The sequence below is a fragment of the Scylla paramamosain genome, chromosome 45, assembly GCF_035594125.1.
Source record: "Scylla paramamosain isolate STU-SP2022 chromosome 45, ASM3559412v1, whole genome shotgun sequence".
NCBI lineage: Eukaryota > Metazoa > Arthropoda > Malacostraca > Decapoda > Portunidae > Scylla > Scylla paramamosain.
Window position 1 is genome coordinate 10204985 of NC_087195.1, and position 27307 is coordinate 10232291.

The following is a 27307-nucleotide window of genomic DNA, read 5'->3' on the forward strand; positions in this document are numbered from 1 at the left end:
CAGACTGAGGATGTTCATTGTAGAAGAGGGTGACAGTTGAGTGTCATTGAAAAAGAGGGGATAGTTATGTATCTGAAAGGTTGTGCCTAGTTGATAGATGAAGGAATTGAATTTTTGAGGCATTGAACAATATTAAGTTTGCTTTCTCAGAAATTTTACCGAGATCAGAAGTGAGGTGTTCCGTGGCTTTTTGCGTGAGTTGTTTACTTCCTGAAGGGTTTGAGGGATTAGAACGGTCAACCTTTTTAGGAACAGGCTGAATATAGGCAAACTTCCAGCATGAAGGAAAGACAAACGTTGATAGACAGAATTGGAAGAGTTTGACTAGGCAAGGTGAAAGCACGGAGGCACAGTTTCGGAGAGCAATAGGAAGGACTCCATCAGGTCTATAAGTCTTCCGAAGGTTTAGGCTAGCGAGGGCATGGAAAATATTACTGCGAAGGATTTTAATGGGCAGCATGAAATAGTCAGAGAGTGAAGGAGAGGAAGGAACAAGCCCTGAATCATCCAAGGTAGAGTTTTTAGCAAAGGTTTGAGCGAAGAGTTCAGCTTTAGAAATAGATGGTAGTGCTGCCATCAGGTTGAAATAAAGGAGGGAAAGATGAAGAAGCAAAGTTATGGGGGTTGTTTTTTGGGCTAGGTGCCAGAAGTCACGAGGGGAGTCAGATCTTCAAAGACTTTGACACTTTCTATTAATGAAGGAGTTTTTGGCCAGCTGGAGAACAGACTTGGCATGATTTCGGCCAGAAATCTAAAGTGCATGAGATTCAGGTGATGGAAGGTTCAAACACCCTTTGTAGGCCACCTCTCTATCATGTATAGCATGAGAACAGGCTATGTTAAACCTAGGTTTGGAAGGTTTAGGCTGAGAGAAAGAGTGAGGAATGTACGCCTCCATGCCAGACACTTTCACCTCTTATGCGCTGAGCACAAACTGACAACTCTCTGACACGGAAGCCGTAGTCATTCCAAGAAAAATTTTAAAACCTCCTCAGGTTGCCCCCCTCCACCCCCACGCAATTAGATTTCTGGAATTTTGATTGGAGCGATAGGACAAGATACAGATATGAGGTTGGGATCGGAGAAGCTCACCAGAGTAAATAGGGTGATAACACAAGCAAAAGGAATACAAGTTAGAAAAAAGATCAATAATGTTGGGGGTATTTCCAAGGCGGTCAGAAATATTATTAGGATGTTTCTCTAATTGCTCTAGGTCATGAAGGGTAGCAAAGTTAAAGGGTATTTCACCAGGATGGTCAGTGAAAGGAGAGGAAAGCCAAAGCGGGTGGTGAACATTGAAGTCTCCAAGAATTAAGATCTCCGTGAGAGGAAAGAGTCAGGATGTGCTCCACTTTGGAAGTAGTCACAGAATTCTCTATAGTCAGAGGAATTAGGTGAGAGGTATACAGCACAGATTAATTCAGTTTGATAGTGACTCTATAGTGGTAGCCAGATGGTGGAAAATTCGGAAGATTCAAAGAGCTCGTGCACGAGAGCAAGTCGTTTCGCAAATAGACGTAATATCCAGCTTTGAAGTGAAAATGAGGATAAAGAAAGTAGGAGGGAACAGAGAAAGGGCTACTTTCGCTTGCCTCAGACACCTGTCTTTCGGTGAGGAAAAGAAGAGGTGGTGTACTAAAAGAAAGTGGTGTTCTACAGAATGAAAATTAGATCCAAGGCCATGAACGTTGCAGAATTTAATGAAGAAAATGTTGAGTGGGGGTGTCAAGACACTTAGGCTCGATACCAGAAAAATGAGAAAAAAAAAAAAAAACAGTCCAACCTGGAGATATCTGTGGTCCCCTCCCCAGACGGGGACTCCGAGGCTGGTGTAGGAGTCGCCATACTAATTTAGGATTTTGATTGAAGGGTGTGTGTGTGTATTTAGGTGCATGTAGTTTTCTGTGAAAGAAGGGAATTGTTTTTAGAGGGCAGGCTGTGACTGCCTCCTTGTGTAGTGAGACACAAAGGGAAACATTTAGTGAAATCAAGGCTGGGTTACTGATAAGTTCACAGGACCCCTGATCCAATGCTTCAGAACTCACTGGGAGTGATTATCGTTTCGGTATGTGTCTACTGTCTCCTCGTATGATGTCAAGTACCACAAAGAATGTTTCAACAGAAATCTCGGTAATTTACTGCGAAGAACAGAAAAACTTTCGGAAACTTTGCCATATATTACAGAATGTGCAAGTCAGGTAGGGAGACAAAAAAAAAAAAAAATGCTTTCAGAAATATCTAGATATACTCGTGAAATTCCACTTGAGGTTGGTATTCGTCTAACTATTCATCCTAAGACTTGCAGCACATTTTTTGTGCAGCTTATGCATCTTAAGAATGCTTAAGAATCTCAGTTGACTACAACATAGTTATGAGGCTTGAGACGGCAATAGCCATTAAAATTTTACGCCTCATTTAAGAAACCCCAGGCTTGTATATATATATATATATATATATATATATATATATATATATATATATATATATATATATATATATATATATATATATATATATATATATATATATATATTCAGAACTTATTAGACATAAGTTAATTTATTGTAATGCAGATAATTTGGCCTTACTTGAGGATACTCCTGATGGAAAAGGAATCCGTGATGACCAGTTATCAGGAAAATTATGAAGAACAATTGCCACGGGCCATTAACTTGTGCGAAACAAGTAAGCAACGGACATGTTCACTGAAATGATTCCTCTAACAAATGACAAACCTAATTCCTTAAAGTGGACCATAGTTCCTTATGACAAAGGATAAAGTGTTACATGAAGATGATGTCAACGAGAGTTTTTTTGTAATTTGATACTACTCAGGAACTATTGAGACCAACATTTAAAGTGGTTATAAATTACATGACATTGGTGGAGTGCTTACTAAACTTGGTGAGATCTGTAAGTTGTGGTGATTGGAATAGACACGTTTCATTAGTTGAAGCAATATATATATATATATATATATATATATATATATATATATATATATATATATATATATATATATATATATATATATATATATATATATATATATATATATATATATATATATATATATATATATATATATATATATATATATATATATATATATATTTTTTTTTTTTTTTTTTTTTTTTTTTATGTAGGAAGGACAATGGCCGAGGGCAACAAAAATCCAATAAAAAAATATGCCCACTGAAATGCCAGTCCCATAAAAGGGTCAAAGCAGTGGTCAAAAATTGATGAAGATGGAAATACAGAAGCAGGCAGGGAGTTCCAGAGTTTACCAGAGAAATGGATGAATGATTGAGAATACTGGTTAACTCTTGCGTTAGGGAGGTGGACAGAATAGGGGTGAGAGAAAGAAGAAAGTCTTGTGAAGCGAGGCCGCGGAAGGAGGGGAGGTATGCCGTTAGCTAGATCAGAAGAGCAGTTTGCATGAAAATAGCGGTAGAAGACAGCTAGATATGCAACATTGCGGCGGTGAGAGAGAGGCTGAAGACAGTCAGTTAGAGGAGAGGAGTTGATGAGACGAAAAGCTTTTCATTCCACCCTGTCTAGAAGAGCAGTATGAGTGGAACCACCCCAGACATGTGAAGCATACTCCATACATGGACGGATAAGGCCCTTGTACAGAGTTAGCAGCTGGGGGGGGGGGTTTGAAAAACTGGCTTCAACTAATATATATATATATATATATATATATATATATATATATATATATATATATATATATATATATATATATATATATATATATATATATATATATATATATATATATATGTATATATATTACGAGCCGCCCCCAACTTGAACGAAGTCTCTTGAAGACGGATTTTTTCTCCTGGGCCAGGTGTGTTAACAGATGACTAATTTCTGAGCCACAATGGATGTGAACAGGGAAAGCATCCAGAGTTCTTTCTTTTCTTCGCTTTAATATTTGCAGGGATCACTTTCACAGAAGGCATCTTCAGGCATTGCATGTTGTGGAGTAAGTGTAGTGTCCTCACTCCATCAGATTCTAAGCAAGCGTTGTATCCACTGAAGTGCAGTGAAGTGGAATGAGGACAACATGCAATGCCTGAAGATGTCTTCTATGAAGGTGAAACGTTGTAAGTAATAAAGTGAAGAAAAAGAAGAACTCTGGCTGCTTTCCCTGATCACCTCTGTTGTGTCTCAGAACCTCGTCATCTATTAACATACCAGGCCCGGGGAAAACACCGTCTTCAGGAGACTTCATTCAAGTTGAGGGGCGGCTCGTAATGTTCACTGCACTTCAGTGGATAGAACGCTTGTTTGAATCTGATGGAGTGAGAACTCTACACTTGCTCCACAACATGCAATGGTTAGCTGTCACCACTTTTGTGTTTTATTTTTACTTCAGGTAAAATTTCCTAAACACCTATCATTTAGTGATATTTTGAATAGAACATATGGCAATGGTTGCATAGGGATATATAGGAAGCTGGAGAAACTCCATTATAAAGTTAACAAAACAAAATTAGATTTAGAATTTCTCAATAAATGTAAGATCTACATTATACCTAAATTTATTTACTTTAAAGTACACAATCCAAACATCAGAAACTCAAAAACACAGTCTCATATCTAAATTTCAATTGCCTTTATACTCGACTAAAACACAGTAATGACTCAAAATTAAGGCATAATAAAGTCAATCGGAATAAGAAATTAGAAGCTCTGGGTTTCCCGGTCAATAATACTGTCAACAAAAACAAAACGGTTATCAATCCCTCAGACAGAACACTTACTACCTCAGAAATTGGTGCGCTTTCACCGGGACTCTCATACTACATCCCTAAAGGTAAAATTAATTTTATAAACCATTTTTTTGGGGAGGGTTTCAAACACTTAGTTAATACTCTTCAGTACTTGCCTTACAAGCCCAAAGAATGGGGAAGCTTGATTAAGGATATCTCCTCTATAGCTTACTCATCTTTTCAAGACTTCAACACAATTAAACTTTTCCTCTTAAATTACCACAAGTTCTCTATGACTCACTCATTAAATTAAAATCTGATGACTCAGTTATTATCACTATACTAGACAAAGGTCGCGACACAGTGGTTATGAATAAAAAGATTATATCAGTAAAGTTGAACATATCTTATGTTATACATCTAAGTTCAAATGAATTAAAGACAAACCCTTTCATTATAGTACTAAATTTGAAGATAAACCAGCAAGACTACTGAGAAGTCTCCTTAAACTAAATGTTATCATTAAAGATCACTATATATATGTCACTATATTTAACCATCTATTCAATAGTGGCTCTTCCCCGGGAATCCTTTATGGCCTTCCGAAAACCAACAAAGCTGGCAATCCTATCAGGCCCATCCTCAGTACCATTAATAATTTCCATTATAAATTAGCTGAATATTTTGTTCCCATATTGGAACCTTTAACATCAAATAGATTCACCTTAAATAATTCTTACGATTTCGTTAAATAAATAAATACATTAGAAGTCAATAATACTGTCATGGCAAATTTTGATGCAAAGTCATTATTTACTAATTTCAGATCATCTGTAATCAATTATTTAAAGACCATGACACTTATTTTAATTACACACACACAAACAAAAAAAAAATATCAGCCTATTAGATTCAGTAAGACTCCCCCCCCTCTTTTTTTTTTTAAATAATAAATCATAAGTTTTAAGTTGATGGCGTGGCCATGGACTCTTGTCTTGATCCCACTCTAGCTAATGTTTTCTTATGTCACCATGAAACCAACTGGCTGAACGATTACCCTAGTGTTTTACAGAAGATACGTTGATGACACCTTCCTTTTATTCAAACAATCCCAACACATATCTAAATTCCTCAGTTATCTTAATTCAAAACACCACAATATTGAATTCACATGAGACACAGAAAACAATTGCTCAGTCGCATTTTTTAGATGTACTGGTGATTCGTGATAATAATCAACTGCACACAGCAGTTTACCGTAAACCAACTTTCACTGGTTTGGGGATTAATTGTCTTTCTTTTATTCTTCATTTAGTCAAGATTAATGATTTTATAATTCTCCTATATCGTTGCTACACTCTATCTTCAAAATGGTTTACGTTTGACCATGAGATCAACTTTTTAAGGACTTTTTTTTCCGTAATAACGGGTTTCCACTAAGCATCATCAATAATGTTATCATTAACTTTCTAGACAGTAAACTCAATAAGCCTTCCTCTGATGACACCTAAGAAACAAATAAAACTACCTTACTATGGCCAACTTATACTATTAGAAAAGACTTAGTGCCATACATACTTAAAACACAATATCCTGACACTAAATTCAATTTTACCTTCACTAATAATTTTACTATTGCCTCTTTCTCCAAATTTAAAGACTCATCTCCAACATCATTTACAAATTTAAATGTTCGAGTTGTAAGACTCGATATATTGGAGAAACCAAGAGGAATCTTACACATGGAATTAGTGAACATAAAAGTAATTCGACACGTACACACAAATAACTCGCTCATCCCCCTTTCTCTGTAATAAGAACAGGACCGCCCTTTCTCGGAAAAAAAGTCTTCATAATATTACATAAAGCAGATGCACACACAGACATTAAAATATTGGAAGCTATTTATATTAAACACTTAAAACCTAAATTAAATAACCAATTACACTATGTAACAAAATTTCACTTTCGTCTAGTCCTTGCCCCTAAACCATAATTTTCCAGTTGTTTCCATCTAAACAAAATTAAAAAAAAAAGTTATTTTGTTCCTAAAATTTAGCTTTCGTGGCTAGAACAATGAATTTACATTTTTCCTTATTTCATTATAGCGTGGGTTACTGTTGATTTTCATGCCAGGTAAAGACCATTGCAAAATCGTAATTGCTTATCTAATTGCTTTTTAAATGTTGCAAATAAGTTAAAAAAAAAACAATGAAAGAAAGAATATAAAATGTTCTAAAGTTTTTTTTTTTTTTTCTTAATAAGCTCATTCTTGAACTGACCAGATTTAGCAATAAATTTCTCATATTTAGAAGAATTTGCTTACATTTCAGAAATCTCAAATATTTCAGAATGTTCTACTAGACACTTAGATGTTTCTAGAACATTTTGGAACATTCTATTCTATGTAAACATTTCCAGAATATTTTAGAACTTTCTAGAATACAGTAGAAATATTCAGAAGTATCAAGAATTTTCTAGAATAATTCAGAATATTCTCAAGTAGGTTCAAGAATATTTTAGAAATATTGAGGACATTCTGGAACACATTCTAGAAAGACTAAGAATATTCTATAGTACTGTTTGACAATATTAAAGTAGTGATTTGCAGACCACCAATCAGTTCTGCTTTGGCTGCCTGAAAAGACACATCACAAGAGGTGAAATGGCATCAAGAGTCTACAATCATTCTCCAGATGCATTCTGCTACATGTGTGGTCAATTCATCAAGACAAGAGCAAAGAAGTTCTCTGTGACAGCATCTGGAAAAATGTGTGAAGCTTACAAGGCATATTTTGCTGTGCCAGTTGGGGACCAAAACAAGACCTGGGCACCTCATTTTGCTTGTGAGCATTGTAAGAGAACACTAGAAGGTAAAATAGCTGTTAGTTTTTCAAAAGTAAAATCCAATTAAGCATTAAGAATAAAAATAAAATAAGTTTAACAGGAACTCACTGTTCTTTTACAGGGGAAAGCAGAGCCATGAAATTTGGTCTTCCTAGAATATGGCGTGAACCTACTGATCACTCAACTGGCTGCTTTTTCTGCATGGTGGATCCTTTCAAACGCCGATCTGAGAAAAATGCACCTGCTGTTTTCTATCCAGACATTCAATCTTCCATTGCACCAATACCACACAGTGTTTATCTTCCTGTACCAGCTCCTCCAGAAAGAAGTTAACTATCAGCTGAAAGCAGCAAGTCAGAAGAGCTAAACAGAGAGGAAGACTGTGAAATCACTGATACAGTTGTAGTTAAGAGGAATCCTTACTAACTAAACCAAAAGAGACCTCAATGACTTCATCAGAGATCTTGGTTTGATAAATTCAAAAGGTGAGCTTTTGATTTCAAGGTTGAAGGAATGAGATTTACTTGATGATAGTGTGCAAGTGACCACCCGAAGAAAACGTCACAAACATTTCACCAGCTTCTTTGCAAAGGAGGACAGGTTATGTTACTGCAATGATGTATCAAGCTTGTTTGATGCTATTAGAATTGCTTGTAATGCAGATGAATGGATACTCTTCAATGAAAGTTCCTCCAAAACCCTGAAGGGTGTACTTCTGAACAATGGAAACAAGTATCCATTTTTGCCTCTTGCTCATTCTGTGCATCTTAAGGAGGACTACAGCAGTGTAAAGCTTCTCCTGGAAACTTTGAACTACAACAAATATGGTTGGGAAGTTATTGGAGACTTCAAGATGGTGGCTTTCTTGATGGGACTGTAAGAGAGGTTTTACCAAGATTCCCTGTTTTTTTTGCCTTTGGGAAAGTAGAGACAGAGCAGCACATTATGAGAGAAAGCACTGGCCTCCAAGGGCTGACATTACAGTGGGAGACACAATATCAAATAAAAATGAGCTATTGGTGATTCCTCATTTGTTTCCTCCATTACACATCAAACTGGGTCTCATGAAACAATCTGTTACAGCTCTTGACAAGGAGTCTGCTGCCTTCAAATAAAGCTATGGTGAGATGGATTGCAGAATGTCCTTGAAGATCCATATCCTGGATATCCATGTCCATATCCATATCCTCGACAACTTGAAAGAGAATATGGGAGTATATTCAGAGGAACAAGGAGAGCGCTTCCACCGACATAATGAGCTTTGAACAGAGATATCAGAGATTCTTCAATGAAAACATGATGAGAGACTACATAAGGGGGCTCATACGGGAAAGTGATTTGTTGTATTCACGTAAATCAAGGAAAAACTGTTAATTTTTAATCCTAAAAAATGTTTCAGAAGTTTTAAGATGTTTTTTGTCATTTGAATTTTATTTATTTTTTATTTATTTTTTGTTTGTTTTCTCTCCAAAAATGGTGAAAAAGGTGAAATTTAGCTGTTTTGGGGCAGAAAAAAATATTCTAAAAGCCACAAAAACAAACACTGACAGGAATAATGGACATTTTCTACTGTTTTGCAAAATAGCACTTACTTGTCAAAGACAAAAATCGTGTTACATTGTATTATCATTATCCCAACTATACCTTTTATAAACCTTTGCTCGGAGCTTCGGCTTCTGAGCTAATAGTCGAGCTCTCACAACACCACCACCTGTCAGTCCTCACCCTTCTACCATAGAGTGCGCACCAGGTTTGTTTTCCTTAGATTTTACTTAGTTTTTCCAACACTATTGCTCCATATATTATTTTTGATTATCAAATGAAATTAAGTAAATTATTAAGCAAATTAAGTAAAAAAAAAAAAAACGTAAACGCGTTCCCTTGAACCCACAAAGGCCACTCTTACAGATTTCGAAGAAAGCAAGATCTTGAAACCTAGAAGCGTGGGATTTCTGCTGCAAATGATAATGTTGCCAACATAATATTAAATAGATTGATATTGCAAAGGTAGATATTGTCAGGATTGATATTTCAAAATTAGGATATTGGAAAAGAGGATCAGGCATATGTGACATGAGAGTTGTGATGATTTGTTGCAATGGATGTTGAAATTATTTGCTGTTAAGTCGCCTGCAAAAGTTGGCTCTGTACTGAAATATGTTGTGAGAAATTCTGGTCACAATAGAAAAAATTATGATGAAATCAATTAAGTTATTCTTTCTACGTGTGTTGCTCGCAAGTCGTTGTCATAAGGCCTCTCACTTCCATGAATTTCATGGTTACCTTACTTGACTGCTTAAACCGGTTTGCTTCAATTAAAAAGCGTCTTGAAATATGTTCGGTGAGTTATATTGCTTGTGTGATAAGGGAATCATGGCTTCTTGCAGTGGTCATCGGTTACTTGTTTCACCAGCGGCATACAGACAAATGGGGGAAGTGGAAACACACAGGGAAACACATATATCAAGACAATAACAATGTACAGCGTGTTACGTATATAAATGGGAATATTGTTGACTTCTAGACGGTATAGTTACGTGATAGGAACATATTTGCAGGGAGAAGCAAGTTAGGAAAGACGATAAAGTTAAGTATATGGTAACACAAAAAATGAGTATGGGAAGTTAAATACATTTTAATATAAAATCATGACTATATTTTCACACACACACAAAAAAAAAAAAGTAAAAATCAAGTTGACAGTACTGAAAGACAATAAGACAATAACATGCTGATCTTCTTTCTTGCAAAGTACAATGATATGTGATAATATATATATATATATATATATATATATATATATATATATATATATATATATATATATATATATATATATATATATATATATATATATATATATATATATATATATATATATATATATATATATATATATATATCAAGGAGAGGAGTAAGTTTTCAAAATGATAGAGATAAGACTGAAGACGTCTTAAAAAAAAAATAAATAAAAAACGCACTGTGAAAATCAGATGCCAATAAATAGCGTGAGTCGTCTATGTTTAAAGTAGTTAAGAGTGGGGCACTGGAACACCGTTTTTTTTTTTTTTTTTTATGTAGGAAGGACACTGGCCAAGGGCAACAAAAATCTAATAAAAAAAAATGCCCACTGAAATGCCAGTCCCTTAAAAGGGTCAAAGCAGTGGTCAAAAATTGGTGGATAAGTGTCTTGAAACCTCCCTCTTGAAGGAATTCAAGTCATAGGAAGGTGGAAATACAGAAGCAGGCAAGGAGTTCCAGAGTTTACCAGAGAAAGGGATGAATGATTGAGAATACTGGTTAACTCTTGCGTTAGAGAGGTGGACAGAATAGGGGTGAGAGAAAGAAGAAAGTCTTGTGCAGCGAGGCCGCGGAAGGAGAGGAGGCATGCAGTTAGCAAGATCAGAAGAGCAGTTGGCATGAAAATAGCGGTAGAAGACAGCTAGATATGCAACATTGCGGCGGTGAGAGAGGGGCTGAAGACAGTCAGTTAGAGGAGAGGAGTTGATGAGACGAAAAGCTTTTGATTCCACCCTGTCTAGAAGAGCAGTATGAGTGGAACCCCCCCAGACATGTGAAGCATACTCCATACATGGACGGATAAGGCCCTTGTACAGAGTTAGCAGCTGGGGGGGTGAGAAAAACTGGCGGAGACGTCTCAGAACACCTAACTTCATAGAAGCTGTTTTAGCTAGAGATGAGATGTGAAGTTTCCAGTTCAGATTATAAGTAAAGGACAGACCGAGGATGTTCAGTGTAGAAGAGGGGGACAGTTGAGTGTCATTGAAGAAGAGGGGATAGTTGTCTGGAAGATTGTGTCGAGTTGATAGATGGAGGAATTGAGTTTTTGAGGCATTGAACAATACCAAGTTTGCTCTGCCCCAATCAGAAATTTTAGAAAGATCAGAAGTCAGGCGTTCTGTGGCTTCCCTGCGTGATATGTTTACCTCCTGAAGGGTTGGACGTCTATGAAAAGACGTGGAAAAGTGTAGGGTGGTATCATCAGCATAGGAGTGGATAGGACAAGAAGTTTGGTTTAGAAGATCATTAATGAATAATAAGAAGAGAGTGGGTGACAGGACAGAACCCTGAGGAACACCACTGTTAATAGATTTAGGAGAAGAACAGTGACCGTCTACCACAGCAGCAATAGAACGGTGAGAAAGGAAACTTGAGATGAAGTTACAGAGAGAAGGATAGAAACCGTAGGAGGGTAGTTTGGAAATCAAAGCTTTGTGCTAGACTCTATCAAAGGCTTTTGATATGTCCAAGGCAACAGCAAAAGTTTCACCAAAGTCTCTAAAAGAGGATGACCAAGACTCAGTAAGGAAAGCCAGAAGATCACCAGTAGAGCGGCCTTGACGGAACCCATACTGGCGATCAGATAGAAGGTTGTGAAGTGATAGATGTTTAAGAATCTTCCTGTTGAGGATAGATTAAAAAATTTTAGATAAGCAGGAAATTAAAGCAATAGGACGGTAGTTTGAGGGATTAGAGCTGTCACCCTTTTTAGGAACAGGTTGAATGTAGGCAAACTTTCAGCAAGAAGGAAAGGTAGATGTTGACAGACAGAGCTGAAAGAGTTTGACTAGGCAAGGTGCAAGCACGGAGGCACAGTTTCGGAGAACAATAGGAGGGACCCCATCAGGTCCATAAGCCTTCCGAGGGTGTAGGTCAGCGAGGGCATGGAAAACATCATTGCGAATAATTTTAATACGTGGCATGAAGTAGTCAGAGGGTGGAGGAGAGGGAGGAACAAGCCCAGAAGCGTCCAAGGTAGAGTTTTTAGCAAAGGTTTGAGCAAAGAGTTCAGCTTTAGAAATAGATGTGATAGCAGTGGTGCCATCTAGTTGAAGTAGAGGAGGGAAAGAAAAAGAAGCAAAGTTATTGGAGATATTTTTGGCTAGATACCAGAAATCACGAGGGGAGTTAGATCTTGAAAGGTTTTGACATTTTCTGTTAATGAATGAGTTTTTGGCTAGTTGGAGAACAGACTTGGCATGGTTCCGGGCAGAAATATAAAGTGCATGAGATTCTGGTGAAGGAAGGCTTAAGTACCTTTTGTGGGCCACCTCTCTATCATGTATAGCACGAGAACAAGCTGTGTTAAACCAAGGTTTAGAAGGTTTAGGACGAGAAAAAGAGTGAGGAATGTACGCCTCCATGCCAGACACTATCACCTCTGTTATGCGCTCAGCACACAAAGACGGGTCTCTGACACGGAAGCAGTAGTCATTCCAAGGAAAATCAGCAAAATACCTCCTCAGGTCCCCCCAACTAGCAGAGGCAAAACGCCAGAGGCACCTTCGCTTAGGGGGATCCTGAGGAGGGATTGGAGTGATAGGACAAGATAAAGATATGAGATTGTGATCGGAGAAGCCCAACGGAGAAGAAAGGGTGACAGCATAAGCAGAAGGATTAGAGGTCAGGAAAAGGTCAAGAATGTTGGGCGTATCTCCAAGACGGTCAGGAATACGAGTAGGGTGTTGCACCAATTGCTCTAGGTCATGGAGGATAGCAAAGTTGTAGGCTAGTTCACCAGGATAGTCAGTGAAGGGAGAGGAAAGCCAAAGCTGGTGGTGAACATTGAAGTCTCCAATAATGGATATCTCTGCAAAAGGGAAGAGGGTCAGAATGTGCTCCACTTTGGAAGTAGTCAAAGAATTTCTTATAGTCAGAGGAGTTAGGAGAGAGGTATACAGCACAGATAAATTTAGTATGAGAATGACTCTGTAGTCGTAGCCAGATGGTGGAAAACTCGGAAGATTCAAGAGCGTGGGCACGAGAGCAGGTTAAGTCATTGCGCACATAAACGCAGCATCCAGCTTTGGATCGAAAATGAGGATAGAGAAAGTAGGAGGGAACAGAAATGGGGCTACTGTCAGTTGCCTCAGACACCTGAGTTTCAGTGAGGAAAAGAAGATGAGGTTTAGAAGAGGAGAGGTGGTGTTCTACAGATTGAAAATTAGATCTTAGACCGCGAATGTTGCAGAAGTTAATGAAGAAAAAGTTGAGGGAAGTGTCAAGACACTTAGGGTCGTCGACGGAAAGGCAGTCCGACCTGGGGACATTTATGGTCCCCTCCCCAGATGGGGACTCCGAGGCTGGTGTAGGAGTCGCCATGATTTTAAAATTTTTTGAGTGAAGGGTGTGTGTGTTATTAGGTGCTTGTAGTTTTGTGTGGAGGAAGAGAGTTGTCTTTAGAGGGCAGGCTGTGACTACCCCCTTGTGTTGTGAGACACAAAGGGAAACGTTCAGTGAGGTCACATCTGGGTTTAATGATAAGTTCACAGCACCCCCTGAACAGTGCTTTAGACCTCACTGGGAGTAATTATCGTTTCGGCAGGTGTCTACTGCCTGCCTCCTGTACCTCCCGCTCCAAACGAATACACAGAAAACTCCTTGATAATGACTCAGGGAGGATTAAGGTTGGAAGGGCATCTTTGTAAGAGAAGACATTGGTCAGAGTCGTAGATAATGTGGTATTATAATGATGCTCTACGAAATTTCTGCTGTTTTTTTTTTTTTCACGAAACTAGAGACTCCTGTAGTGGCTACTGTCTACATCTAGAAGTGCACAAAATGTAGTACATCAAAATGACATTGACGGCTGAAGCTGACATCAAGGACAAAAATACATACGATATTGTAGTGAGATTATCATATGTGGATGAGCATAAATATGGGATGTGATAGAAATATTTGTCACCCACTCTCTTTCTATTATTCGTCAACGATCTTTTTAAACCCAGAGATTTTTTTTATAACTGTACAAGGGTCATACCGCTCTTTTAGACAGGGTGGAATCAAAAGCTTTTCGTCTTATCAACTCTTCTCCTCAAATTAATTGTCTTCAGCCTCTTTCTCATCGCCGGAATGTTGCATCTCTTGCTATCTTCTACCGCTATTTTCATGCTAACTGCTCTTCCGGTCTTGCTAACTGCATGCCTCCCCTCCTCCTGCAGCCTCCCTGCACAAGACTTTTTTCTTTCTCTCACCCCTATTCTGTCCACCTCTCTAATGCAAGAGTTAACCATTATTCCCAATCATTCATCTCCTTCTCTGGTAAACTTTGGAACTCCCTTCCTGCTTCTGTATGACTTCCTATGACTTAAACTCCTTTAAGAGGGAAGTTTCAAGACACCTAACCTTCAATTTTCGATGATTCTATTGATGTCTCTTTTGTAACTTGCGTATAAGTGTGATTTTCTTTTCCTCCTGTTTGATTTCACTTGGCCGGTGACACTCTTGCATAATATATATATATATATATATATATATATATATATATATATATATATATATATATATATATATATATATATATATATATATATATATATATATATATATTACACCCAAAAAGTATATGAAAATAATGATAAGAGTATAAGAGAGCACAATATGAAACAATGTTTTCAGAAAAAAAAATTGTCATGTAAGAAATTAACTCAAAATGAGATTGAAATATTATTATTATTATTATTATTATTATTATTATTATTATTATTATTATTATTATTATTATTATTTTCATTTATTATCATTATTACTATTATTATTATTATTATTATTATTATTATTATTATTATTATTATTTATTTATTTATTTATTTATTTATTTGAGTTTTTTTTTTATACATTGAGTGTTCCTCTAAGGCAGTGGTTCTTAACCCCTGGGTCGCGACCTAAAGTTGGGTCGCCAAGCCATTTTCATCGGGTCGGCAAGGATATGTACCTATTCAGAATGTTATCAAAATATTAGTCATTAGCATCTAAGTAATCATAGTGACAGACAATTTAATTGAGAAAAAAAAATCAGCCTACATCTACTCATGCCTTTTAAATCTAATTTGAATTTTAAATAAAAGAGCGTTTATGAAGGTATATGGTTCGCCATTGTCAATCTGGACACAATTTCGGGTCGCAGCCAAAAAGGGTTAAGAGCCACTGCTCTAAGGCGACCTTCTATAAAGCCGTCGCGTTAGAGTAATATTATGTTAGAAGTAATCTGAAATCCCTTATTTCCCTCTGCACTCCCACTCAGTCCCCTTTGTAGCCTATTAATAGTAAAGTTGTGGCACCAAAATACAATGCAGATGACTAACTTTTTTTTTTTTTTTTTAAGGCTCTCCTTATCATTTTCTTTTCTCCAGCCTTCAGTTTATTCACTCGTGATACTCACTGCTTTAATCGAGTCTAGTTATTTGAAATGATAACTAGGTACACCCATTTCAGTGAAATGAGTGACCGACGAGTCTTACTTAACTAATACTCATGAACGAGCATCCGAGAGGTGGCGGAGGGCTGGTGAATGTTCTGAATGTGAAAATCGTGCTAGCATGGATTTTGGTCTTGTAAAAAGATACTTTTCTTTTGCATTTTCATAAATTTCATAGACCATTAGACGAGTATCGCTTTGAAGAAATTTGCGGTAGATGACGATCGACAATATTAGTACATTACACTCAGACGCAACTCCTGCACCACGGGTTTAAAATATAATTTTTTTTTATTGTTGTTATTATTATTATTATTATTATTATTATTATTATTATTATTATTATTATTATTATTATTATTATTATTATCAACTACATAACAATCGATTCCCATACATTTAATATAAAGCTAATACAGTAAAATCCCTCTTATCCGGCATCAACGGGACCGCTGATATGCCGGATACTTGAATATTGCCGGATACTTGAATAGGAGTGAAATTAAGTCCACAATCACCACCCTATACTCACGCATCTTACCATAACAAAGATCAGCTGATCTTAATCAGCAGCTGATCTGATCAGTTGCTTAAGTGTAAGCACAACACGCTTCCTCTTTTCTACAACTTTAGGCATGATGAAGGCGTCAGGCGAGAAACAGTGCACACGCGGGACTGAGTCACTGAGTAAACACAGTGCAGTGGGCCGCGGGTGACGCGAAGCAGTGCGCTCTGGTGGCGAGGGGACAAAGTATGCCTCGCGCAAGAATTTTAATTGATTTTATGAGTACACATTGATTTTTTATTGATTTTAAGGCTCGGGGAAAAATGTGCCAGATACTTGAAGCTGCCGGATACTCGAATGCCGGATGAGAGGGATTTTACTGTACTTTTATTTGTATATATATATATATATATATATATATATATATATATATATATATATATATATATATATATATATATATATATATATATATTAACTAGCCAATTTCTTCGCGAGTATCGGGAGGGGAGCGGCTCATTTTAAATTAGCTCTTAACTTTAAGAATGCGTCCGTGCAGAGGGAGGGCAAACCTAGGTCCTTGCCTACATGGCCAAGAACCTTTAGAGACTAGCACCTCAGTGGATCCTTTTTTTTTTTTTTTTTTCGCGGTTTTTATTACCCTGGGACAGTCCTCTTCTTACTTAAAAAGAAAATGAACTTATCTAATTCAATATAATATTTCCATCGCACAAGTTACTTTTATTTATTTACTTATTTATTTATTTATTTATTTTTATGGCGATGCTATGCGACGACAGGTGCTATTATCTTCATATCTTAACCATTGTCAATAACAACCGTTTTGAGTTTTCAAGACCTAATTTGTTCTATGGAAGGTTTTTTTTTTTTTCAAAACGACGTTTTCATGATTCTTATTATTTGTTGTGTGAAATGATTCTATTAGGAAACTCGTCAAAAAAAAAAAAATGCGTCCAAGGTGATTTTATTTGGCATCTCTGTGGGATCAGGCATTTAACTAAGTCTTTTTATTGTTTTTTTTTTTTTTTGTTGCCCTAGGCCAGTGGTCTTATATAAATACACACACACACACACACACACACACACACACACACACATATATATATATATATATATATATATATATATATATATATATATATATATATATATATATATATATATATATATATATATATATATATGAAAGACTGAGAATACTCGTTAACACTGGCAATAGATGGGTGGATAGAACAGATAGAGCAGTTTTGTGCAGTGAGGCCACAGGAGGAAGGTAGACATGGAGTTAATAAGATCAAGAGAGCGGTTCTCGCGAAAATAGAGATAGAAGATAGCACGAGATGCAACATTATAGAGTACACAGCCTGAAGACGGTTAAAGGAGAAGAATTGATAAGATGAAATTCATTTCATTCCGCCGTTTTCAAAAGAGCAGCCCCATATACATATGAAGAGTACACCATACATGAACGGATAATGGGAGGGGAGTGAGAATATCTGGCGGAGACGACTCAGAAAGCCTAACTTTAACTTTGCGATTAAACAAATGAAAAGAGAACCTGACTTTTAACTTGCTTGTACGGTTTCTAACATAAAATTACAATTGCCCTTTACTATACAAAGTAATATATTTTACTGTCACGCCGCACCAAGCTTACATGTTCCTTGCGCCTTGATGTAAATATTACATTTACACATCAATATATACCCAGTAGCGTTTATAGATCACGCTCTGAGCGTGATCTATAATACGCTACTACTCCATAAGCAATCTTAGATAGATCACAAAATATGTTTATTTGCTTATAAGATGTTTACTCTGGCACTGAGCTCTCCTAACAAAGTGAATTTGTTCATTTCAAAAAGGTATCTCTTCTCATTCCCTTGCATATGCCCTGCTTTGAGGCGCCTCCTGGTGGAGATATCATCCAGGTTTTCCGTAATAACCATCTATCTTTTATAGGCGTTATTATATATGTAATTCCTCACAACTGGCGGATTTTAAATTTTACTAATTAATGTGACATCAGAGTTACATTATTTCAGTAAACTGATTTATTTTGTACATCTACCAAACTTTAACTTAATGCATTTACAAAATTATAAAATTATAAACTGTCTGGATCACCAAAAGATGAAGGCCTATCGCTGAAGGAAAGACTTTCCCATAGGAAGGTTTATGAAGCCACTGGCAATGTGCTTATGATAGGTACTACGGAAATACCTAAGTTTTTCAAACTAAAATGTTATCATTGTTATTTTGCTATGATAGGTGATATAGAAATACCTTAGTTATCCAGATTATAATGCTATCATTGTTATCTGATTACTGCAAAATTTTCATTCTTAGTCATTCTATTTTATAATAATGTTCTGATTAACGCTAAGAAGCAAGCTACACAACACATACCTTGCGCAAGTAGAAATGATAACCGAGTCCCACCAGAAGCACCACACCCAGTAAACCACCCAGCGTTCCAAGGATGATTTCTAGAGTGTGGTCAGACTTAGGAGGATCCAGCTTTTCATCAACTTTATTCTCAGCTTCCTGCACATTCTAAATTAGAAAAGAAAGCATGAAAGCCAGTCCTTAATCAAATATAAATTAATTAATCATACATTATCCAAGATACATCATTGAACAAAATGTGTTTTCAGTAGTAGGTCATTTCCACCTTCCTACATGCAAAGTACCCGTCACACCACCTCAAATCCCTTAAGTGCCACAGACCACTCGGCCATTTCATAATTTTTTTTATTTATCTATTTATTTATTTTTATATATAATATGATAATACCACAACACGTAAAGATACTTTATTTTTTTCTTTTCAATGAAACTCTGAAGTAATGAATTTCAGTGTCGGTGCGTAAGGGAAAGACGGTGTAGGAGACTAAAAAAAAGGATAAAAAGCGAGGAAAGAGAAACCAATGTGAATAATAAAAAAAAAGGGTGGTGCCAGGTGGAAGAAATGAGAACAGAAAGATGAAACTAGTTCAATAACAGTTTTCTTATGTTCTTAATACTGTGTGTGTGTGTGTGTGTGTGTGTGTTCTCCCCGCCCCTTGCCTCCGATCCTAATTTTAATAATGTAATCTTATACTAGGCAGGTACACATACATTACTTATCTTTCACTTCTTATCTTTCTTATCTTTCTCAACGCCAGTGTTTCCTACGTCATGCAAGACTTAAACATATGACGCTTTTGCCTATATTTTAGTATCAATCAGTAGCTTCATTTGATATGCATAATTAGATGAAGCAAGTTGCTTAATGTTCATATAGAGTTGTACTCTAACTATAGCTACGAAATATTACGTGTGCCTCATTCTGGCTCGTGTAGTAAGAGTTAAGAGGAAAGAAGTTGAAGTTAAGTAAAGGAGATTAGAGTTAAGAAGGAATTTGTAGGTAAAGAGGAAATAGGTTTAAGTTAAGTGGAAGGAGGTTGAAGTTAAGGAGTTTAGGCTGTTTTGAATAGGGATACAGTTAAGGTTAAGGTTAAAAAAGAAGGCTCGGAAAGACCTTAGCTAAGACCATGATCACTGGAGGCCATTAAGTAGTCCTCAGCAGCGCCGTCGCTTGTAAAGACTGAATAAATGAAAGGTTTAACACCCAGCCACGACCACTAGTAGTGCTGCATACGAGCGTGACCTGGCAATCAGTTGTAATTTTCTCACGTGGCTGGAACAACACTAATGAAATGCTACTCAAGGGCCATGATACAGTGATGCTAAATGGCCGCATCTATAAGAGGCCTAACATTAGTAATACCCCAAGCGCACCTGGGTAACACTGCTTTAATCGCTACTTTCCCTGTCAGCCACTAGCAGCCATCTTCGGCTAAAGGAAGATGTGTGTGTGTGTGTGTGTGTGTGTGTGTGTGTGTGTGTGTGTGTGTGTGTGTGTGTGTGTGTGTGTTTTACCAACACGTTAGGCTAGTTGATGCCTTGGCCCTTGCGGGAAGCTCTTATTCCTTCCTCTGTCAACACCGTCGGGTAATTTAGTGACTTAGTTTTTAGGCATCCTTCTGAAGATGAGACGCGTTGCTCCCAAAGCATCAAATAAACTGCCTTAGGAAAACCGGTACTGCTGTGTCTACACCTCTGCATAATATATATATATATATATATATATATATATATATATATATATATATATATATATATATATATATATATATATATATATATATATATATATATATATATATATATATAAAGAGAGAGAGAGAGAGAGAGAGAGAGAGAGAGAGAGAGAGAGAGAGAGAGAGAGAGAGAGAGAGAGAGAGAATAAAACACTGGTCTATTTAACAGTAATATGCTGAGGAGTCAAAATATTGGAATAGATAAAACAATAAAATAATATATTGGGAAAATGCCATCGAAGAGTGACAGTTGGTAAGGAGGAGGATGGGGTGACCCGAGGCGGCTCCCCAGAGTGGAAGCACGGCAGAGTCAGGACACTTGAGACGATGCTTTTATGTATATTTAGTGATTTAAATATTCATTAATGATCAGAATGAATTTTATCGTTTGTACCGGTATTATTATTTTATATACAAGTCATTTTCTTTAATTAGTAGTGTTAGTATGAATAACATCGTTGTTACTTTTATTGAATTCCATGATACTCACGTTATAGTAATATGGGGAAAATAATAGATATATGAAATATAAAAGAAAAAAATACAACTAGAGCAAATGAATCCAAACCTGTTTCACTTCTTTAACGGCTTCATTGAATGTGTCTTTCTTCACACTGGCAATGAACTCATCATTATTCTTGGCCAGCTCGACGATGTCATCTAGATTTTTGGAACTTGTTTGCAGTTTATCCAGCTGTTCCTGAGAGATTTCACCTTGGGCCACTTCGCTTGCCACTTCATCGATGTCTTGCATGACAGTTTGTAAGCGTTTGCAGAGGTCTTCTTCGGTGTTCGTAAGAGGTTCGCATATATCCGAATACTTGTTATCATCCTTGTTCCCCTCCTCTGTCTCATCATTCTCTTGCCCTTCATTGTTATTTCCATTTCCATTTCCTTTGTCATCGGAAATGTTTTCTTTCTCATCGTCTTCGTTGTCATCATTATCGGTGCCCTTTCCATCTTCATCATTGTTACCATTATCTTCACTTGCTGATAGAAGACGCCTCAATAAATTTTTCGCATCTGGAGTGCTATCATTGCCTGAAATGCCGTTGACAACACCGTCGGATGTAGTAGTGTCAACACCGTCGGCTGTGGTAGTGTCAACGCCTTCGGGTGTGGTGATACCAACGCCGTCGGGTGTGGTGGTGCCAACACCGTCGGTTGTGGTGGTGCCGACACCGTCGGGTGTGGTGGTACCAACGCCGTCGGGTGTGGTGGTGTCAACACCTTCGGGTGTGGTGGTGTCAACGCCGTCGGGTGTGGTGGTGTCAACAACGTCGGGTGTGGTGGTGTCAACGCCGTCGGGTGTGGTGGTGTCAACAACGTCGGGTGTGGTGGTGTCAACGCCGTCGGGTGTGGTGGTGTCAACAACGTCGGGTGTGGTGGTGTCAACGCCGTCGGGTATGGTGGTGTCAACGCCGTCGGGTGTGGTGGTGTCAACGCCGTTGGGTGTGGTGGTGTCAACAACGTCGGGTGTGGTGGTGTCAACGCCGTCGGGTGTGGTGGTGTCAACAACGTCGGGTGTGGTGGTGTCAACGCCGTCGGAAGTGGTGCCGTCGTGTGTGGTGGTGTCAACGCCATCGAGAGTGGTGCCATCGGGTGTGGTGGTGTCAACGCCTCCAGGCGTGGTGCCGTCGGGTGTGGTGGTGTCAACGCCTCCAGGCGTGGTGCCGTCAGGTGTGGTGGTGTCAACGCCTCCAGGCGTGGTGCCGTCGTGTGTGGTGGTGTCAGCGCCTCCAGGCGTGGTGCCGTCGTGTGTGGTGGTGTCAGCGCCTCCAGGCGTGGTGCCGTCATGTGTGGTGGTGTCAACGCCTCCAGGCGTGGCGCCGTCGGGTGTGGTGGTGTCAACGCCTCCAGGCGTGGTGCCGTCGTGTGTGGTGGTGTCAGCGCCTCCAGGCGTGGTGCCGTCGTGTGTGGTAGTGTCAGCGCCTCCAGGCGTGGTGCCGTCGTGTGTGGTGGTGTCAACGCCTCCAGTCGTGGCGCCGTCGGGTGTGGTGGTGTCAACGCCTCCAGGCGTGGTGCCGTCGTGTGTGGTGGTGTCAGCGCCTCCAGGCGTGGTGCCGTCGTGTGTGGTAGTGTCAGCGCCTCCAGGCGTGGTGCCGTCGTGTGTGGTGGTGTCAGCGCCTCCAGGCGTGGTGCCGTCGTGTGTGGTGGTGTGAGGACCGTCGGGCGTGGTGGTTTGCGGTGATGATTGCGTTGAGGTCTTTGTGCCGGGAGTGGCGGGGTTGTTCACCATTGTAAGGAGTGTGTCAAATAATTCTTCTATTTTATGCAGCTCATCATTGATTTCCTTCAAAATGTCATCTTCTGAAACAAAAATCACATTACTAAGTATGTATAATATAATAAAACATTTGTGTGTGTGTGTGTGTGTGTGTGTGTGTTCTAATAACCACGAAATATTAATCTAAGCTGTTAATCGGTAAAAGGGCAAGAAAAATCGAAAATGGTTGTTGATGCTTGCACTGGTGCACTGGACAGAACTGCAGAAGAGAGATGAAAGTATGCTGAATGCATTTATGCGCATGGGTAGAGGAAGGGTGGAAGGGGAAAAAAAAAGCTCATTTAAACCAGAAGTAACCATGAACATAACGGTCGAAGATAGCAATGGATGAACTACTCTGGCCGTGAGTGAGAGATTGCAGACTGTTATGTGGAGTGCCTTAGTGGCAAGGAGGGAAGATCAGAAGAGAGAGAAGAAAGAGTATGTAATGTGCGGCGCAGTGTCTGGTAACGTCCTACATCCCTCCCCACTCTTTCTTCCACTCTCCCCCTCCCCTGTCACGTGACAAGCCTCAGCAGCGCCTAGGTCAACTATTTCCAGGTAGATAGAGAAACCCTGTCGCTTATTTTCGGTGTTACAAAGTTTCATTACTACCTCTACGGCAGGAATTTCACACTCGTGACCGATCACGCGCCTTTAACACACTTGTTTGAGCCTGATGTTCCTATTCCAGCCATGGCATCACCTCGCATCCGTCTCCCTATGACTACGACATCACCTACAAGAAGGGCACAGACATACCCCACACAGATGCGCTGAGTAGCCTTCCCTTGCCAGACCTAGCATTTTGGGATGACACTCCCCCAGGAATTGGTTCTCATGGCAAGCTTGCTGAACTCGAGTCAGTTGGTAACTTCCTCGGATGTGAGGGGAAGATCAAGACGTGAACCCACATTCAAAGGTTCTACAGTGGGTAAAGTGGGGATAGCCATCTCATGACCCTGGGAGAGTATATAGTGCCTGCTTCACTAGACGTAACGAGTTATCTATTGCAGATGGTTGTGCCTTGTGGGGTTTCCGTGTGATGATTCCTAAATGGTATCGCGCATCTGTCCTATATATTCTACACCACACTCACTTGGTATGACTGTGGTTATGTTTGGTGGCAAGGCATTGACAAGGATATTGAAAAAGCCGCCAAAACCTGCCCAGAATGCGACGCCCACCAAAACTCTCCTGTGGCGGAGCTACACCCTTGGGAATGGCCTACTACACTTTAGTCGAAAGTGCACATCGACCACGCTGGCTCCTTCATGGGTAAGCTTTTCCTGATCCTTATTCATTCTCACTCAAAGTGGTTCGAGGTGAAGATGGTTCTTAACACCTCGACGGCTGCAACTATGGACGCCCTCAGTACTATCTGCCATTCTATCTTCGCCACTCACGGTCTACCTGTTGGACAATGGCACAGCGTTCACCAGTGAGAGAATTGCCCTAAAAGCGGGTTAAAGCACGTGAGAACAGCACCATGATAGCCTTCTACTAACGAGTTGCCGGAGAGGGCTGTCCAAACCTTCAAATCCAGCATCGTGAAGATGGGTGTCTCTCCCATGGAATACTCGCATAAACAAATTCCTTTTCAAGTATCGTACAACGCTCCAGAGTACTACCCAGGAGACTCCTTGTCAGCTACTCACGGCCGGGAAATGTGCACTGGCCTATTCTTGATCCAGAGTGGTGTGTGCAACAGGGTTCAGACAAGACAGATGGCTCAATGCGAATCACACGACAAAAGGGCCATGACACGCCACTTTTCGACTCATGACAGGATATATACTGATGTGGGTGGTTCCCTGTCTGTTCCAGGCGTCATGCAGTCAGCAACAGGTCCCGTCTCCTACAATGTTCTTCTAGGGGATGGCCACGTCGTTAGAAGGTAGGTCGATCAGATTCTGCAGCGTCATGCTACGCCCCTCGAGATCAAATCACCTGCGGCCGCCTTACCACGACGGGAAGATTTCCTTAAATCTAACTCTCCGTCTCCTCCTCTACTATCACCATCGGAAGTTAAACAACCAGATGTGGCACCTGAGGAGGATGCGCTGGTTTTATCTCCCTCACCTCGGCTCGAAACCCAGGACGTGGGGACTCAGCAGCTTCCCTCAACACAGACTCCATACGCCGCTGTGGCTGGTGGCAATACCATCCCAGCACCAGGACGGTCGAGGCATGTAAGACACACGCTTGACCTTTGGGGTTATTAAGTGCTTTTCGTCATTATTTTCTTGTACATAAAGTTTGTTTGTTGTCGTGTGTTTCTTCTTAAGGGTGGAAGAATATAGTATATGTATGTTTACATAGTTACAGTTAATTGTCTCGAGTACAGTGTTTGTGTGTTATCGTGTTCGAAGCATATTCTCGGACGTACTTTCGAAGCTGATTTGATGCTGTGCTCGGGCCTGGCTTGTCAGTCAACCACCAGCTGCCTCAAAATACACGCCGTCTGTCCACACGTTGTTATCTACCTTACCCAGCCTCAAGATACCACAGCACCGCACTGAATTAACTGGACCTCCCCTTTAAGGACAATAATCTAACCTAGCATTACTTATCCTAACTTGAATGACGTGTAACATTACCAAACCTAACTTAACCGGAAAGCTTCGCCCCTGCTAGATCTCCTTTCCCCTAGCTTAAGAACACTAATGTAACCTATCATTATCTAATCTAACCTAAATGACGTGTAGAAAGTACTTAACTAAAGTGACGTGTAGCGAATACTTAACCTGACCTAACATTAAGCTAACCTAAATGACATGCCCGCTACTGCAACTGTTGAATGTTGTCACTGAAGTCTATACGTTGCCGTGCCTGGGAGTAAAGACGTCGTACATCTGGCAGTAAAAATAGGGCTGCGGGCGCACTTGGTCACTTGAAATTGATTAGACACTAGAACCTGCTATACTGGTGTCTCGCTTTGTCCCCCAAAAAACGAGCACCAGTTAACAGTTAATTCTTCCCGAGGCAAGATGCAGTCGTGATGTAAGTCAGCTAGCCTTACTAGGGGATATTAGCTCACTTTTCACATTATTACATTGACCCATACGTGTGGCCGGGCCTGACTACTCTCGCAATCTTTTGAGTTTTGTAGGTGCCAGGGAAACGAACTCATTGGGTTGTTTGTGTTGGCGTCCATTTTGGAAGCTGATACCATCCCCTCCCTTTATCGGTGTCTAATGTCTTGTGGAGCTCCTGTGTGTCTTTGTTGTTTTGAAAGGCGGCTGGCAATCTATTAAGTATTTATTTTTATGTTGAGGCCAGAGGATATCTTTTGTATGGGCTTCGTGTATGACTTTCTTCCATTTCTCCACACTCTTCACTGTTAGGGTGACAGAGTCTCTTTTGAGAAGTTGAGATTCGTTGAACTGGAAACAGGGTGTCACAATATCTTATTGAACAGTGCGTGGAAGCTGTTTTGGGCAATTTGCTTGTGTGTCTCCCTAGGACATGCACTTGCAAGTCCTTTCTCAGCAAGTGTGAACAGTTTGTATTGTATTTTTTCCATGAGGTGAGACAGGGTGGCGTCCTCAGAGGCATTTCATTTGTGCGGCCACGACGAATTACCAGCAATCATTTATATATATATATATATATATATATATATATATATATATATATATATATATATATATATATATATATATATATATATATATATATATATATATATATATATATATATATATATATATATATATATATATATATATATATATATATATATATATATATGTGTGTGTGTGTGTGTAAATTAATATTATTTGTATATTTATTGTGTGTGTGTGTGTGTGTGTGTAAATTAATATTATTTGTATATTTATTCCAATCTATAAGCTCATGAGTGATACGCACTCACTATAAAATAATTCACTAGTTTAGTCATATTCTTTTAATGATAATAATAAGAACACTTACCTGAAGATTTTTCTGCTGTCACCGTCCACGCCAACACCGTCAAGATGAGGCTGACTGCCACAAGGAAACTAAGGGCACTCTTCATCTTTCCCTGTGTTTGTGTGTGTGTGTGTGTGTGTGTGTGTGTGTGTGTGTGTGTGTGTTTGTTTATTGTGTAGAAGGGAGAGATAATAAAATTTGTCAGGTTCATAAGAACATACTAATACTGTCACAGTTTATTTTGTACAATCATAAATGTCGACGATTATACACACACACACACACACACACACACACATGTTATGATAATGTCCCTAAAGGCGCCGCGCACGGACCCGTACAGACTCAGCGCGATTCCCACCATGGTGCGAGCCATCAATAAATAGTATTTCGTTTCTAGATTAGACTTAGGATTAATGTTTAAGTATTTCCCCATCGCCTCTGTACATTTTTCAGTTTGTAAACTGCCTTAGTAATAAACCATTTATTATTATTATTATTATTATTATTACTATTATTGTTATTATTATTATGATTATTATTATTATTATTATTATTATTATTATTATTATTATTATTATTATTATTATTATTATTAAACACATTAAATTTTATTTATTTATTTATTTTTATTTGTTTATTTATTTATTCATTTTTTTAAAT

The 27307-nt window shown here is 38.8% G+C and overlaps 1 protein-coding gene across 3 annotated transcripts in view; it reads right to left on the minus strand.

Moving 5' to 3' along the window:
• Positions 1-27307, minus strand: part of LOC135094348 (mucin-2-like) — a 55270-nt gene that overhangs the window by 2851 nt on the left and 25112 nt on the right. For 2 of the 3 annotated variants that reach the window (XM_063994380.1, XM_063994381.1), the window contains 3 exons: positions 26666-26756; positions 21032-22773; positions 18728-18874 (listed from right to left, as the gene is read on the minus strand). In XM_063994380.1, coding sequence (XP_063850450.1) covers positions 18728-18874; positions 21032-22773; positions 26666-26750 — 1974 coding nt within the window. In that variant the 5' untranslated portion in view covers positions 26751-26756. The remainder of the gene's footprint in view (positions 1-18727; positions 18875-21031; positions 22774-26665; positions 26757-27307) is intronic. The other variant, XM_063994382.1, reaches the window with a different exon arrangement.